The 16399-nt window shown below is 42.0% G+C and overlaps 1 protein-coding gene across 4 annotated transcripts in view; it reads left to right on the top strand.

The window, feature by feature from the left end:
* The window catches only part of mib2 (MIB E3 ubiquitin protein ligase 2), a 39855-nt gene that overhangs the window by 20477 nt on the left and 2979 nt on the right, over nt 1-16399 (top strand). For all 4 annotated transcript variants that reach the window (XM_039604473.1, XM_039604472.1, XM_039604474.1 and 1 more), the window contains exons 4-18: nt 433-539; nt 1885-2079; nt 2370-2512; nt 2880-2987; nt 3079-3183; nt 3794-3956; nt 4540-4673; nt 6127-6275; nt 6697-6853; nt 7549-7703; nt 13347-13473; nt 13576-13836; nt 15527-15705; nt 15958-16151; nt 16276-16341. In XM_039604473.1, the coding sequence (XP_039460407.1) occupies nt 433-539; nt 1885-2079; nt 2370-2512; nt 2880-2987; nt 3079-3183; nt 3794-3956; nt 4540-4673; nt 6127-6275; nt 6697-6853; nt 7549-7703; nt 13347-13473; nt 13576-13836; nt 15527-15705; nt 15958-16151; nt 16276-16341 (2243 nt within the window). The remainder of the gene's footprint in view (nt 1-432; nt 540-1884; nt 2080-2369; nt 2513-2879; nt 2988-3078; nt 3184-3793; nt 3957-4539; nt 4674-6126; nt 6276-6696; nt 6854-7548; nt 7704-13346; nt 13474-13575; nt 13837-15526; nt 15706-15957; nt 16152-16275; nt 16342-16399) is intronic.

Raw genomic sequence — 16399 nt, 5'->3', positions numbered from 1 at the left:
GAGAAGTATGGGAATAGGCAGCTCTTTTGCACCAAGATCTGATCAAATTTTTACCATAAAGTATGTCTGAATTTGAAGATACGGCTAGCTCACCTACGTCAGATTGTGTTCAAGGTTAATGGTGTTGAGAATATTGTGGTTTTAATAGTGTGTGTGTGTCTGTGTGTGTGTTATTATTAAGTATAGCTATTCACAGTCATTGAATTCCTTTTACAAAATGGCCTTTGCTAAGTAAGATATCATTTCTCAGCAAGTGTTACATTTCTTTCTTACTTGCCTTGCCACTAATTCCAAACTCATATGTAAGAGAGTTAATTTTCAATTTTTAGAACTTCTAATGTGCATATTTGGAGAAGGCTTTGGGGTTGCTTAGCACACTTCAGCATTTTCTATGATTGTTTGTTCAGCTGCGTCTTCATGCTCTTATCACAGGGTGAGCCTGGCACCGAGGCAGAACCTCCCACGAATCATCCTCAAAGGAATCTTCCAGGGGGTTAAAGTGGTTCGTGGACCAGACTGGGACTGGGGCAACCAAGATGGTGAGTGATGTGTGGGCTTATGATACCAATACCCTGGCAACACCGCAAACCCTGTGCATGCTTGAATGTGGAAATGTTCCTCTTCAAAGTGTTTCACCGTCAACAGCCCATAATAACATTGTAACCTCACAACTCATTAACCTGTAAGATGTTGTGTTAGCATGTGTCTGTGTGTACTTATATTGCGGGTGACTCATGAGTCTGTCTCACAGATGTGCCTGACTGTTTGTGTCTCTGAGAGTCCCAATTCAATCCTCGTTGTTTGATTGTTTGCCTTTTCTTTTCCATCATTGTGTAGTGGCATAAACTGAGAAAGACCATGCACCTAAGGTCTGTGGTCATAGTTTAGATAAATAAGATTAGTTTAGATAAAGTAGAGAGTTAAGAATATATGAGACATTGAATTGTGTTTTATTGCCTCCATGAATGGCTGAAGTTTAACTCTGTCATATACTGTATACTGACTTCGCTGTTGAGACTCACAAATTGTTGCATGTTCCTTTTTTTTCAGATCCAAACAGCCTGCACTGGCTGATGTTTAGTTAAAATCTTAATTTAAAGTAATCTTCCACATCGATGGGCTAAATTCAAGTCTGTAAACGTTCCCTTTAAAGAAATAGAGAATGGCAACGTGTCCTTAGACTTCTTTTTTTTTTTGGTCCAGGGTTGTGAGAATAGCAGCGCTCCCTTTTCTTTCTAAAGAGAATGAGTCAAAATGTCCTTTTGGTGCCTTTGAAATCAGTGCCCTGGGGTTCGGTTAAGTCACTCATCAGGCCTAAATGGTGTATGCTCTAAGTGCATAAAAGACACACTGAGCATGCTCAGTGTCTTCCCAGCCTACCATGTTGTCTTACGGGTCACTGGTTTAGTTGGTGTGTCTAGGCGCTGAAGCAGCTTGATGACTTAAATGGCTTAGCGAGTATTTATTGACATCATACAGCTGGATGTATGGATCTGAAATTATCCTGTGACACAACACGTGGATCAATAATGTGGTTTGTGTTTATTGTTTCATTATTTTGTCCTTTGGTTTCACTCAAATCAAAAAGAGGAAATTGTCAGGTGTTTGATGATGATTGTAGAAAATCATAATGAATGTTTGTGATACTTGGCAGCCCCTACAATGAAATGTTTGTCTCTCACCTTGTTTGCACTAATTTTTATGTATGTATTTTTTTGATCATTGCATCACACCACGGTCGTCTAACTTACCACCTTTCATTCTTTTAATGAGCTGGTTTTCTTTTCACTGCATTTGTCTCCCATTTTCCCCATAAACTGATGCACTGGTGTTTCTTGCATTATATCTGTGTTTGTTTCTGCACTTTTGTGTGTGTGTGTGTAGGTGGGGAGGGTAAGGTTGGGAAGGTAGTGGACATTCGTGGCTGGGACAACGAGTCTGGTCGCAGTGTGGCCAGTGTCACCTGGTCAAATGGCACCACTAATGTTTACCGAATGGGCCACAAGGGCAAGGTAGACCTCAAATATGTGACAGATGGCCAGGGAGGCTTCTATTACAAAGATCACCTACCAAAGCTTGGTAAGACAGACTTTCTTTTTTCAAGTATGCATTCCTTAGAAAGTTTAAAGTTATGTTATTTAGTGGCTCAGAAACTTCATTTGACTTGATGAAAAGCAGTAGATGTAAACTACTTATGTCTTGTATGTCTTATGTCAGTGCCTATCAGTACTTCTGCGTGGCATTGTAATACTGTAACACTGAGAATCTGATTACATACTGACTTTAAACCCAAGCTATTTTTATCATTAGCTTAGAAAAAAAATTTCCAGTGAGTTTCAGTTTGTTGACGCTGACACCTGTTCATCCAGGAGAGCACGCAGAGCTGCAGCGTCAGGAGAGTGCAGACGGCCATTCTTTCCAGCAGGGTGACAAGGTCAAATGTCTGTTGGAGGTGGACATCCTACGACAGATGCAGGAGGGCCACGGAGGGTGGAACCCCAAAATGGCAGAGGTACAAATGCCTTCTGCTAGAAAAAGGAAAAACATAATACCGGTTGACAATAGGCAGCTTTATATAACTCCCTATTGAGTTCTGATACAATACAGACGTACAGTGCTCTTCCTTGGGTTTTTCCAGCAGGTTTCCATTGTAACCATATGGACTGCTTCATGTTTTAGATAAACATGTCCTCATTTGCACGTGCCTCTAGAACGCAGCATACAGAAGATTTATATAAGTGGCTCAGTGGCTGTGAGGTTGCAACAGAGGAGAAAGTAATGGAGCATCCAACTCTCATATCACAGCTGCTAAAAGGGACATTAAGGTCACAGCCATGTAGAGGAAGACCCAGGGTTAAATAGCATATTTGTGTTCGCAGTACATTTGCCGGATTGGGACGGTTCACAGAATCACTGACCGAGGAGATGTCAGAGTCCAGTACAGCAACAATATCCGCTGGACTTTCCATCCTGGGGCACTCACCAAGGTACTGCATTACTTATTTTGTTATTTTAATATCACAGTTCATTACAGATAAATTACTTTGTTTACACTTCGTGTGCTTTTTTTCCCCTTAGGTGAACACGTTTGGAGTTGGGGAATTAGTGAGAGTATTGGAGGACATGGAGAGCGTGAAGAGACTGCAGGCTGGCCATGGAGAATGGACAGACAGCATGACTCCTGTATGCTCATTTTACCTGATAATATTCGGTAGCCTGCTAATGCTAACTTACTGTGGTTTTTCAGAATTGGATTGAAAATCTTCACCTCATGTGCAGAAATGAAAACTTGAGTCACAAAAGTTGGTGAAGTAATGATCGGTTTGAAGAATGACTTTGACTTGAACCCAGTGTTTCATAACTTAGTCCAGCAACCCAGCTAATCTGTTGACTTACCCTCCGGGGGCAACAGCCAGTTTTCCATGGCTTCCGCTGTAGCCAGCGAATATCCAGGTCAGGATTTATGTGTCAGTTTGCTGTGTATTGTTTACTAATACAGATACATTGGAACATGGCTTCATTTTAGATGATAGTTAATGCTTTTCTGATGCATTTTGGCAAATGCCAGTGCTCTTTTACTCCACTCTCTATACTCTGGGTTTCAGGTTTCTCCCTGTTTATGTGCACAATGTTTACTGTGCTACTTGCAAAAGTAAAGGATCCAGTTGTTTAACGTCATCACATTACGACTGACCTACTTCATGAAAATTAGGTTGTACATGGGTGTTTAGTAAAGATCATTTATTTGTCCTTTTTAATTCTTTCTCACCTATTTATTGTGTTATTCTCATAGGTGCTGGGCCAGGTCGGCAAAGTGTTGAAAGTATATGCAGATGGTGACCTACGGGTGGCATTTGGAGGCCAGACATGGACATTTAACCCAGCGTGCCTCTCAGCCCAACCCGTGGAGGTGGATGCCAACCTCATGACGGCCGAGAACCCCAACGAATCTGGAAGTAAGGCCTCTGCCGGGAAGAGGGGGCTCATCTCTAACTCGCCAGCTCCAGCTTTATCTCCTGCAGGCTTTCAGTTATCCCCCTGCTCTCCCTCATTTCAGCTTTGCTACGCATCCTTTCTCATCCATGCTGCATCAGTGGCATCAAGTTTGTTTGTTTTTTTTCCCAGCAATGTGTAAAGTGTGCTTCTTTCTGAAATTTTCTCTGTAGCATCTCCTGATCCTGCACTTTGACAGCGAGCGGACACTTTTGTCATCATGTCACAAGTTCTCAGCAGTCTCTTAATCATGACAAAATCTTCTCTGTTTATGTGTTCAGTTCAGATTATGGGAGGCTAACAACAGAGTGATGTGTGTTTGCGAATGTGTGTGGTCAGATTACAGTGCATGCTGGGACATTTTGACTCATTCTAGCATTCATTAACCAGTTCGAATGGCTTCTTCTTCTTTTTTTTGCAAGGCTTGTGCGACATTAGAATTGAAGTGGAAAAAACTAACGTAATTCTCTCATCCTCTGTTCCCTTTTCACATCCTACCTCTACACCTCCTCTTCTCCCTCGCTTTCTGACTGTGTCTCTGTTCAGGTACTGTCATCTCAGTGCTGGAGAAGCTGCTCTCTCAGTCCACAGAGCAAGACAATCCCAGTCGGCTAGTCATTGAGGCAGCGCATGGCAGTGCCAGCAAGGTGCGGGAGCTGGTGCAGAAGTATCCTGACAAGGTTAGTGCAGCACTCCTTCTCTTTGCTGCAGTCCACTGTCTGTTCCAAGAGCTCTTTACACCAGGGCTCCAGGCCTTGGGTTGAAGTCTGATTGACTTATTGAGCCAGAAACAGCAATATTATAGGCTGACATTTTCCAGTCCGTCTTATGATGGCTCAGTGCTATTATGTAAAAATGCAACTCAAACACAACTTCAGGACTCACTTGTTAACAGATTTACAAGGTTTCCCCTCCACCCTCACCCACTGACACAGGCAGTGGAAACACTGTTCAATAATTTATTGATGTAACCCCAAAGCATGACATATGTATTTTCAGGTCACACACAAGAGGGCTGAGACCTTACATTATGATAGAGAAAACCAACAATTCTCCCATGGTTTGGAGGAACAATCTCCAACACAACCAGATGGCCTACCTTAGCCAAAGAATCAAGGCATTATTTTCAGGCATTATTTTGCATGTTTGGATGACCGAGTGTAAAACTGGTTATGAAAGTCAGAGGTAGAAAAGCAAAGGACAGATCAGTGATTGACCCAGGCATGTAGCATGTATGGACTGATTCCTTACATCCTGTATATTGAATATATTTTCTTTATGAAGTTATTTGTAACAGTGCTTAAGTCACTCCTAACTGATTACAGGTGAAGAATAAGGCATAATCTAAAAGCTGTCAAACACTATGTTTAATAAAAAGCAATAAGTGATCAGTTGTTTAAAAGTAGAATAAAATGCTGGCATCATTTTTCACCTTTCAATCATCACCTGTGTTCTAGTGAGGTTCTAGACTTGCTGTGCATCACTGTGTGCAATTTGTCTTCATCATGAACCAGATTTTCTCACCATCTGTCAAACCTGAGATTCATTGTTTACACAGTCTTTTGCAATTTTCAAGTTTTCTTGTTCACATGTGCTTTTTTTAGAAAATACCCAACTGGTAATTTTTAGACCTCAGATAGGCTGTGGTTTTTACAACCTCATTATCGTATTGAGTTTTTTCTCTAAATGGCATCCCTCAAACACCTCTGAGTCACATGTGGCTCCTTTTGTGCATCAGTGACACACTGAAGTGTCGAAATACTTTTGAAACCTTGCAGTTTGGCCACTGTGTGTTCGCTGTGTCGCACTCAATTTTCATTCAGTGTTGATGTATACTACTTAAATTAAAGTGAGATGTTTGAAATTTCCTAAGATGTTTTTCTTTTGTTCAATCTTCTGAAAGGCAAAAAGGAAAAAAAAAAAGTCACGCGGCGAAGTCGGAGTAAATATTTATCTCTGCATTCAGCTCTGCTGTGACGACACTACTTATTTGGATTATGTGTATCAAGTGCATGACGAGCGTGGTTGTTATTCATGTGCAGATTATTTCCAACCACTCAGTGTTGAGCTCGGTTATTGTCCAGACTAGCATCAGCTCTGATGAATCTGCAACGATGTGTGTGCCCATGGCAGGTGGATATCAAGAACCAAGGCAAGACTGCGCTGCAGGTTGCTGCTCACCAAGGCCACATGGAGGTGGTGAAGGCCCTGCTGCAGGCAAACGGCTCAGTTGAGGTCAAAGATGAAGATGGAGACACGGCATTGCACTACACTGCTTTTGGGTAAGGGCACACACACACGCACACGCACACACACACACATATATATAGATAGATAAAATGCAAGTCCAAAACAGGAGCTTGTGACTGACAGATAAATGACTTGAGCTCAAGCTCATCCCTTTCCTTGTAATGTGATCACCTCTTCACAGAAGTGACTGCCTTGAACTGTTGCATAATAACCATAATAAGCCACCCAGTTAACATCCTGTGTTAATGTGATCAGGAAAGATTTCATATAATCCAAATTAAAAAAACTCAGACAGGATGTTTGTGTGTTGTGGTAAGCAACTCTTGGGCTTTTTGAAGATGCAGGTAGATTTTTTTTTTTCTTTTCATTTGTTGTCTCCTAGTTTTGAGTTAATATAGTTTACTGAAATTTGAAGAATCAAGTGTGGGTTAATTTGTGTCTGTTTTGGTCCAGTAATCAGGCGGAGATCGCACGGCTGCTGTTGAGTAAGGGGGCAAATGTCAACCTCCTGAACAACTCCATGTGCACGGCGCTCCACATCGCCGTCAACAAGGGCTTCACTGACGTGGTGCGGGTACTAACTGAACATTCTGCTGATGTCAATCTCCAGGTGAGAGGTGGCTGTGTGCTCAGTCCTGACCCCAGCCATCAATAAAAATGATCCAACATGTTAGTTTTTTGTGCTTGATCATTTTTCCAGTGTTGCTTTTTACTCCCTATCTTTTATTTTAACTAAATTAACTCAACTCACTCTGACTCACTCTGGTGCAGTTACTGGTTAGGAGTGATTAAGCTTATTATTAATTATCAAGCTAGTCAGTTTAGGGGGGGGGGTGGAGGGAGACCCTTGAGTAAGTGTTTAGATAGCCAGTAAGTAATCATCTCTGGCTTTCAGTCATACTGCCCATAGGGGATTTTTCACATGGGCTAACACGCCTGCAACCAGGCCAGCGATTTCCTAACTTATTTTTTTCTGCTTCAACAGTGTGGCTACTCAGCTAAAAACATGCCAGCCCAGAGTTTTTTCAGCTTTTCAGTGTGGTTAATCTTCATGTGATCTGAGCGTACATCTGCTTTTTTTGACCATTTCATAAAGGCGGGGAGGGCAATCAGGAACATTTGCCTCCCTAGGTCAACAAATTGTAGTGAACCGAAATCGTGTTCAATCGACAGATCACCAGAATATTTTGTATAGAAGATGTTTAATAGACCACGTCAGTGTTATTTTCTTAAGTCTCAAGAAATTATTTAAAAACCTGAATTTGAAAAGCTAATTTGACCCTGTTTGCTTCCTGTCTTTAACAGGATTCATACGGGGACACGCCGCTCCACGACGCCATTGCTAAAGATTTCCGCAATATCATTGAGATCCTGTCCGTGGTGCCCAACATTGATTTCACCCAGCAGAACCACAGAGGCTTCAACCTGCTGCACCATGCTGCCCTCAAAGGAAACAAACTGTGAGTGGGGATGATGTAATCATATCTACACGCGCAGTCACATGTCATACACAGAAGTGAAATTAGGAAATATCCCCAAAACTTGTTGGAAAAGATTTTTTGACTTTAAATGTTTTTTAGGCACTTGAGGCATTTTTGGAGCTCTAACATGCACTTGGGGTTTTCTAGGGGTTACCATTTAGTGTCATTAGAGTATTTTAGGACTTTTGAAGAGATTTTGCCTTGTAGTCTTGCACTTGTCACTTTGAGATTAAGAAGTATTGGGCATGTGCCTTAAAATATCACAATATTGAATGTGCCAAAGCAATAAAAGACATTTATTCCGCCAGTGTGGCGTCTGTGCTCGGGTGGAACCAGCTTTTACTTTGTGGCCTTTGAGAACTTGTCCATAGTCTTGACTGGTTTGACTATTGTTACTGGCAAGAGTTGGGGTAGTTTCTTTAGGAAGGAAATCATAGTGGGTTTCATGTACCAATCATTGCTGAATTTCTTGCAGTAGTCACTGGCATCAGTGGTTCTGCTTTGGGCTGAGCAAATTAATGATACTGTACTATGTTTCCGAATTTGGGAAACTGGTTCTGGATTAAACCTGGCACCACGTTGATGAAAAATCAATCAAAAGCTTTGGTTTCCCCAGATCTAGCTTTATGTACACCAAACAAATTCAGGTGCAAAGTAAAAAACTTTCAGCGTCATTCAGCTTTCAGTCCCTGCTTTTTTGTTTGTATTGTTAGTCTAAACGCATGTATCTGTGAGCGTTGGAAATGTGCATGTATAGGCTTGTGTGCTTATGTGTGGGAATCTCTTCTGTGGGTTCAAATAAGGATTCAAAGGTCAGCTCTCTCAGCGCTATCTGTTACAGATAGATCTCATCTCCCACACAGCTTCTGCTGCTGTCAGCAGGCTGACTGTCAATATGAGGCAGAAATACAACAAGATTTACTTTTGCGTCACTTCTTTCTGTACACACTCAGTTGTTTTTTTTTCTCTTTTCCCCGGACTGTATGCATCTGTAGACATTTCTCAGCAATGCAGTTTTGAGATTCATGAGTGCGCAAAAATTCCCAAAATCCAAACAAAAGCTAAACAATGAGCCAGACATGTTTTCCCAGGAAAGACTTTATTAACACAGCAAAGCTGTCAAGATTCGGCTGTAGACTTTGTCACTGCTGTGTAACACTGTTTTAGAGGCACAGAGGGAAAATACTGTACACTGTGTTACATAAACTTCACTTTGCAACGCTGTCGAAATTCAAGCCCATTCTGAAAGCGGCTCAGCACCAACGCAGACACTGTCCGGATGGGAAAGAGGTACAAGTGACACCGTTCGGAAGCTGGAAAAGGATCAGCTCAGCCATTTTACTCAACACTGAAGTGCTTAAGGCCAGCCTTCAAAGTTGACTCAGTGGTACGTGCCACAAAGGCTCTATTATTTTCTGTCTGTTGGTTTGAGGCTGATCGACACTGGAGGTTCTTAATCTTAAGCTGAGCCTTGACACAGAAATGCAGTTGATAACTGAGTTTTCTCACAATGATAGGGTTTCATATAAATGTTCCCTGGATTTTTCTTGGTGTGCCAGTATCTCCCTCTGTCCTCCACACTTCCAGGAACCTGTAAATGTAGAAAGGGAAAAGTCAACGGCCATCATTCTTCTCAGTAATGCGCTGCCTGTTGCCTAATGTGGTCTGTAGTGTGATTTTTCTCCATTAACTTCCGGAGTATAAACAATTTATTGCTTAAAATCACTGACTGCAGTTCTATATGTATAAATTTGTATTTTCTTTAGGTGGAAATTGGATTATTTTGATAAGGTAAAGAAATATTGCATTAAAGATTCAAATATCTAAGTGACTTTTAAAAGGTTGTTGTTTCCCTAAATGCAGCAAATCTGACTGAACATTTGCTTTGAGGCCTTAACAACCTTTTGGGAATTTTCCTTTACAAATAGCACAAATTTGTCATGGAAAATTTTCCCTGGCTTTTTAAGGGGTGGGTCAATAAGGCAAGGAAGTAATTAAAAATACCAGAATCACCATAAATTTTCTCCCCGAAGCAATTCATTCATTCAAGGCTTTAGTTCAAGACTTTAAAAGTGTATCTTATGTCTAAAGTCCATAAATCTGTATGGTCAGTAAAGAACAAATGCATTACTATAGCTTACTATAGTCCGCTGGCTGTTTTTCCTGAAGACTCTCCACTATTTATTTATTGCTCTAAATTTACTTAAAAAATGCTGCAAGTTAATGAGGTTTTCTCCTCAAAAAAGGCTTTAAAGCCTCAAATTCTGACTTCCTCCCAGTGACCCACATATCCTCAGCGCTCCCACAGCCAGACTCCTCCTACGTATCTTATAATCTACTGACCTTGAAAAATAGGATCTCAGGACATCCCTGCACATGAGCGGTGTGTGGACAAATGTGGACTGAGCGGGGAAAAGACTTTTGGCAAGCAACACCTGCAAGTGGAGGCCGCAGTAGACAGTCATTTAATAAATGTCCGATCTGTTCTGGCAAGTGTCATATGTGCACCTCTGGGAATTTAGGCTGCTCTCCCCAGCATTCATTTAGCCTGACATCAGCTGCTGCACCAAAAACAGAGACACAGGATTTACAGTGTTCAGGATCAACTCGGTTCACCAGGTCCTTAATTTATCATCAGCAGGCCTACACTATACTAATGCACGACAGTGACTGTCTACTTTTTGTGTTTCTATGTTGTCCAATACACAGAGCAGACTGAAACTGCTTCTTTTGTTTCCCTCGTTGTCTGTTTTCTTTTCTATAGTTTTCAGCACATTTGTCCATTAGGATATTTCCACTGCTTAATTGATGGCTGCTTTACTATCCTGAGGAGTGAGTTTTCGAGAGCAGCTGTGACCTTCTTTTTTTTGTGACCAAAAGACAAGAATGTTTTGTTTATTAGAGTATTTATTTATTATAAGGAAATGGAAAAAAGGGGCTTGAGGCCAAGTTCACAAACAGTCCTGGGAAAGAAAAGAAACAAGGCTTGTTGCCAGATTTCTCCTAGAGGTTTCAGCTCGATAGGAGAGACGATGCTAGCTGTATTTACTTGAAAATGAAAACTGCTTGGCTGCATTTCACCTCAACATAGTTTCATTGTTTTCTCCTCACTTTCACCACATCTGCAGCAAGTTTTTTTTTTCCCTTTTCCTCAAACCCTTGTCTTTATTTTTAGTGTTCATCTTGACAGTACTGTGTAAACTCTCTGACACAGCTAGATTTCACAGCTTAGTCACTCTTATAGCTAATAACACCGCCACGTTTTATGCTTTGTTTTGTCGTCTCGTGTACATCAAGCAGTCCTCCTGCTCAAGCTTTGATTGAAAAGCAAGCTACAAACAAGCATGATGCAAACTCCCAAAAATAACCTAATGATGACTTCAGTCCCCAGGAAAGTCATTACCAGCGTGCCTAAGATGCCCTCCAGCTCTTGCGCGTGAGTGCATGTTTGTACAAAACTGCCTCAAAACGCCAGCTCAAGTCTGAATATTCATGAACACACACGGGAGTAAGGCTTATGGAAGAAACGCAGAGAAGAAAGGGGGAGCGGATATAGAGGTGACACAGCTGAGGCTGCTGCTACCCGTCCTGAGTGAAGCTAATAAAAGGTGGTCTGGAGCTAACTTTTATAGCTCAACCGCACACACGCTGACACACACGTATAGAGCTGCATTGCAGATACCAGTGACCTCTAAACACAGTGTCTTCCTAACAGCCTTCATCCATCAATCGTGCCTATACATGCCGCTTACTTATAACAGTCCAGGACCTCATGTATTAGCACTCTGCTGCTAAGAGTCCTGTAATCACTGTAATATTTTAGTTAGGTCAGTGAAAGCTGCATTAAAGTTGTCCCTGTTACTCTGATGTCATACAGTTGCATCCAGTATTTAAAAACAGTGTGTCGGGTTAAAAGAAAAAGCACAACTTTGAAAAGCATTATTTGAATTGGAAGAGTATTATTTCCAGTATATGAATTACATTTATTTATTATTTTCAGACAGACTACAGTCTCAATTATAATGCGTCATCTCAAGGCAATGCAGAGAGTGATTGGCTACAGGGCCATGTTGGTTAAAGTGTCCACGCCCCTAATTTGAAGTTCCAACAGCTGGGATAGGCTCCAGCGCCCCCCGCGACCCTGGAAAGGATAAGCGGAAGCGAATGGATGGATGGATGGATGGATGTTCCTTGTATGCCATCTGTTAATCTGCTTCAGCTTCACTGTGATTGCTCAGACACCAGCTATCTATGTGTGCACCACTGGTGTTTTTCAGTGAGATGCAGCAGAGTTGACATTAAAATTAAGTTAAGATCACTGGAAAGTTTGCTTCACCTCACATGGAGGCCTTCACGGACACGCTAGCTTCCCGGGCGTTCGTGAACGCTGTCGGCTTCAATTTCACACATCATAAAGCAAACTCGGCTACAGACCAGAGGGCAACTCAACAGTGCAGTCCATCCTTAAACTGCAGAATTAGTCCAGTGTGCTAAAGATAAAAAAAACAGTTCCAATATTGTCACTTCACCGAATGCAGCCGAATTTCAGCTTCACTTTTGTTAACCTCTCACAGTTAAGACGACTTGCTCTAATCTCTAATCTGACCAAATTTGCTCTTAAATTTTTCATGTTAGAAAACTTGAGCTTGGCTGTCCTCAGCTGAGTTGAGCACTGTGTAAGTGAGGTGGAGGTTGTGGTATTTGTCCTTGATGTAGTCCACTGTTTGTTTGAATACTGATGATGATGGTGAGCGTTCTTGTCAGATTGGCTTGTTAGCGGCTTTACAGCAGCTGCGTCTCAGTCCAAGCTCCTTTCAGAGACCAGGAAACTTGATCATATTTCCATATCTGAGAGGTTTATGCTTCGTGCCTTTTTTTCAGCTTGAGGTGGTGTTGTAGACACTTGTCGCTGTCTGTTCAGATTCAGGCACATAATGATAAGCCTACATCAATATATGATTGAGGAAGTACTCAATGTTGTACATTTAGACTGTTTTCCTGTTATTTATACTGTAAGTGCATCATTTCATTATAATTCTGTGGAAAAACAAACCGTATTTTCCCAGCTCACAGCATAAATACATTGCACTTTTTGGGGCCTTATTATGGACTATAATAATTTTGACCCTTTTCCTTTTTTTTAACTTCTCTATTTAATATTCATTATGCTGATGTGCATGATGGATGTTCACTTTATACTCGGTATTTAGTAGAGATTTAGAACAGCTTATTTGTAATCCTGCTTGATTGGTCACATAGTTATTGCTGATATGGTATTTTATTTTATTTTACCTTAGAAAGGGAGAACAGGCCTTATTACATATATTTTAGTAAAATAAATGGACAGTTGAATAACTATTTCTTTGTTTCCTGTAAAAGCCTGACTTGTTGTCCCTTTATTCCAGTGTCCCTACGTTTAAGTATTTGTAGATAAATAAAACAACATCAAATAAAATACATTGATATTCCATTCAATTCAAGTGTTACCATCATATCAATATTCAGCCGTCTCTGTGAGTGTTTGATGGGGCAACAAGCTCGAGAACAGCTAATACTGCACTTAATTTAAGGAGTCAGGAACGATGTGGCTAATTGAGTGTTGTGTTTCTGTCCTGCTGGCAGGGCCACAGAAAAGATCCTGGCCCGAGCACGGCAGCTGGTCGATGTGAAAAAAGAGGACGGCTTCTCTGCGCTGCATCTGGCGGCTCTCAACAACCACAAAGATGTCGCGGAGATCCTCATCAAGGAGGCGAGTTGACGATACGTTTGCATATTTACCCATTTAAACTGATGCTTTTGTTGTAAAACAAAAAAAAATGTATTTCTTTTTGCTCTCCTTCTTCTTCTACAGGGGCGCTGTGACATTAACATCCGAAACAACCGCAACCAGACGCCGCTTCAGCTGGCGGTGACGCAGGGCCACACAGAGTTGGTGCAGCTGCTGGTGGACGAGGGCGCTGACGTCAACATGGAGGACGAGGACGGTGACACGGCCATGCACGTGGCCCTCCTCCGCCCGCAGCTGGCCAACGTTATGCTCAGCCCATCCGTAGCTACCAGCAGCAGCGAGGAGAGCAGCGACGGATGTTCCTCCACGTCTCTGTACTGCAGGGTGAGACTGATGGGGAGGGTGAGGGAGAGGTGGCATGTTGCTAAATATGTTCTTTTCATTTTTAAAAGATTCGTTCGAGGGGAGCGCCCAGTTTGATGAAACTGTTTTACTGTTACATCAAAGTTCACCACTTTGTAACTTTTGCCATTCCCGTTATCATGGGATAGATTTAAAACGTGAGTTCGGCTTTTCCAAGATCCTTTACTGTTGAATTCTTGGTGTTGCTGGAAGTGGATCAAATGAAAAGAGAGCAAGAGAAAAGATGCTGTTTGACAGGATGAAATGGTGGCTAAATAAAACCTGGCAACAGGGTAAATAAAGGACAAAGACAGGTTACTAAGACTACTAAGAGATGTAAATATAGACTGGATAAGAGAGTAAATGACGAGCAGAACATTACTTTAGAGCTGGAGAAAGATTATTGTGGGCTTTAGAGCGTAAGTGCAGGCTCATACTAGGGTAAATAAAGGCTAATAAGGGTCGAGGATAAAATGATGAACATAAATGAATAAGTGTTACACTATTTACCTTTAGTTCTGGGGGTTAATTTAGTGTAAGAGAGTTAGTTGACTTTACCAGGTAAACAGCAGGATGAATGTGAGAAAGAGTTGGAAGGAGTCAGGTGGCACGGCCTTAAAGACGGCGTTAAATAAGGAGAAAGGACTTTGGCAGGTTGTATAAACATGGCAGAAGAGTGGGGTTAACTGCGGACAAAGTAATTAGGAGTGCAGTGAAATGATACCATATATAGTTTAAAGCAGGGGCTGCATGCCCAGTAATGCTATAGACATTTGAACAATAAGCCCTCAACATTTAGGATTTCCTAAGATGACTGTGTCTTTGACTCTAACCTTGTTCTCTGGCTTTAAGAGAAAATACTGGCAGAGTTCTTGTAATTAATGAGAGAAGTGCACCCAGTGTTACAGTGGCAAAGATGGACCCGAGTATTACTGCAAAGAACGGCTACTTCTACTACTTGTAGTTATTTGAATTGTACATTGTTAACACAAACATGCTTTGTTGAGCTGTTAGGACCGCTCTGACATCATCAAAATGGGAAATAGATGGATTTAGGTCACATGATTTCCACCTATTCCTACACTGGGAAAAGAGAGGTTCCGGTAATTAGATAGATGCTAACTTTGTTTATCTGTTGTTCGATACTTGGCTGAATCTGGCTTTTCTGAAAGCTGTTAACTCACGAGAAGTAGCCTAATATTCATCTTACAGAGACCTTGACTCTTTGCTTTGAGCAGCACTTTAATTGCTGTTCCATCAGTTCGTGTTGGTATCATTGCACCAGTGAAGAAGAACGTCCTTTCTAGTCTACATGACCGCAAACACTGCAGCTCCTCTCAGCATCCTGGACACCTGCCAAGCGCACACTAATACACACACATACACAGCCATGAAGGTGGCTAGACTTAAGTGCTCAGGGCTGTTTTGGCCACTGTCAGCAGATGAGTTATTAGGAGTTCTTCCGTGCTGATTAGGAGTGCAATTATATATCAGCCTTAGCTGGGTTGCACTGTTTTTACTTCAGTTACCTAGTGTTGCTTAAATTCAGCTCCTGGAGGTTTTTAAGTTGTTCTCAGCTCTCACTGTTTGGATCAGCTGTTAGGTTTTTAAAGAGTACGTCTCTAAAATGGTCTAACATTTCTCTCCCCTCCCTTATCTTCTCTGTCCACAGCTGAACGCTACAGGTCTTCTGGGGAGTACGGAGCTGAGCATAGGCACAGCTGTCGCCTGTTTTCTAGCGATGGAAGGTGCTGACATCAGCTACGCCAACCACAAGGGCAAGAGTCCTCTGGACTTGGTGGCAGACAGCACCATGCTGCAGCTCATCAAGAGCTTTTCTGAGAAGCACAGGTAGCCGTTTGCAAAATTAGGGTTGAAATACACGAAGCGGTGGCTGATATTTTTATGATGCATAGTTCATAAAACCTTCTGACGGTCATATTTACACTCTTATGTGCTATTTTTCATTGACAATGAACCAGGATTTTAAAGACGAACAGAAAACAGTTGCTAAGGGATAAGCGCTGGTGTGTGGGAGTCAGCTGAGGTTAAAAAAGGAAGCCTTGGTTTAGTGGGGCGTTATAGCTGTGTGTTGTGTGTCAGGTTGCAGCGCCTGCAGGCCATCACATGTGGACAGGGCCTGAGCAGCGCCAGCCTGCGGCGGGTCCACACGACGCCCAACACCATGACCAACCTGGTTCTACCAACGCCGCCCGGGCCCAGCGAATGCCTCATCTGCTCCGAGCTGGCTCTTCTGGTTCTCTTCTGCCCCTGCCAGCACAGTGTGGCCTGTGAAGGTGGGCTGTGCCTTTTTTCTCTCTCTGCTGTTTGCTCTACTTTCATTATTGAATGTCAAACAGTATTGTTATTGTTACAGATAAAAATAGACTTTGAGTCTAATTGTGGTGCTTGTCTAAACAGAATGTGCCCATCGCATGAAGAAGTGCATCAAATGCCAGGTCACAATCACCAAGAAAATTAGGCAAGGTAAGTTCTAGCTGCTTTACTGTCCGAAATCTGAAGTCTTAAATGTTTCTTGTTACCT

The sequence above is a fragment of the Oreochromis aureus genome, linkage group 20 (genome assembly GCF_013358895.1).
Source record: "Oreochromis aureus strain Israel breed Guangdong linkage group 20, ZZ_aureus, whole genome shotgun sequence".
Lineage (NCBI taxonomy): Eukaryota > Metazoa > Chordata > Actinopteri > Cichliformes > Cichlidae > Oreochromis > Oreochromis aureus.
Note: the sequence above shows the minus strand (reverse complement) of the source record. Positions and strands in the feature narration are given on the sequence as shown.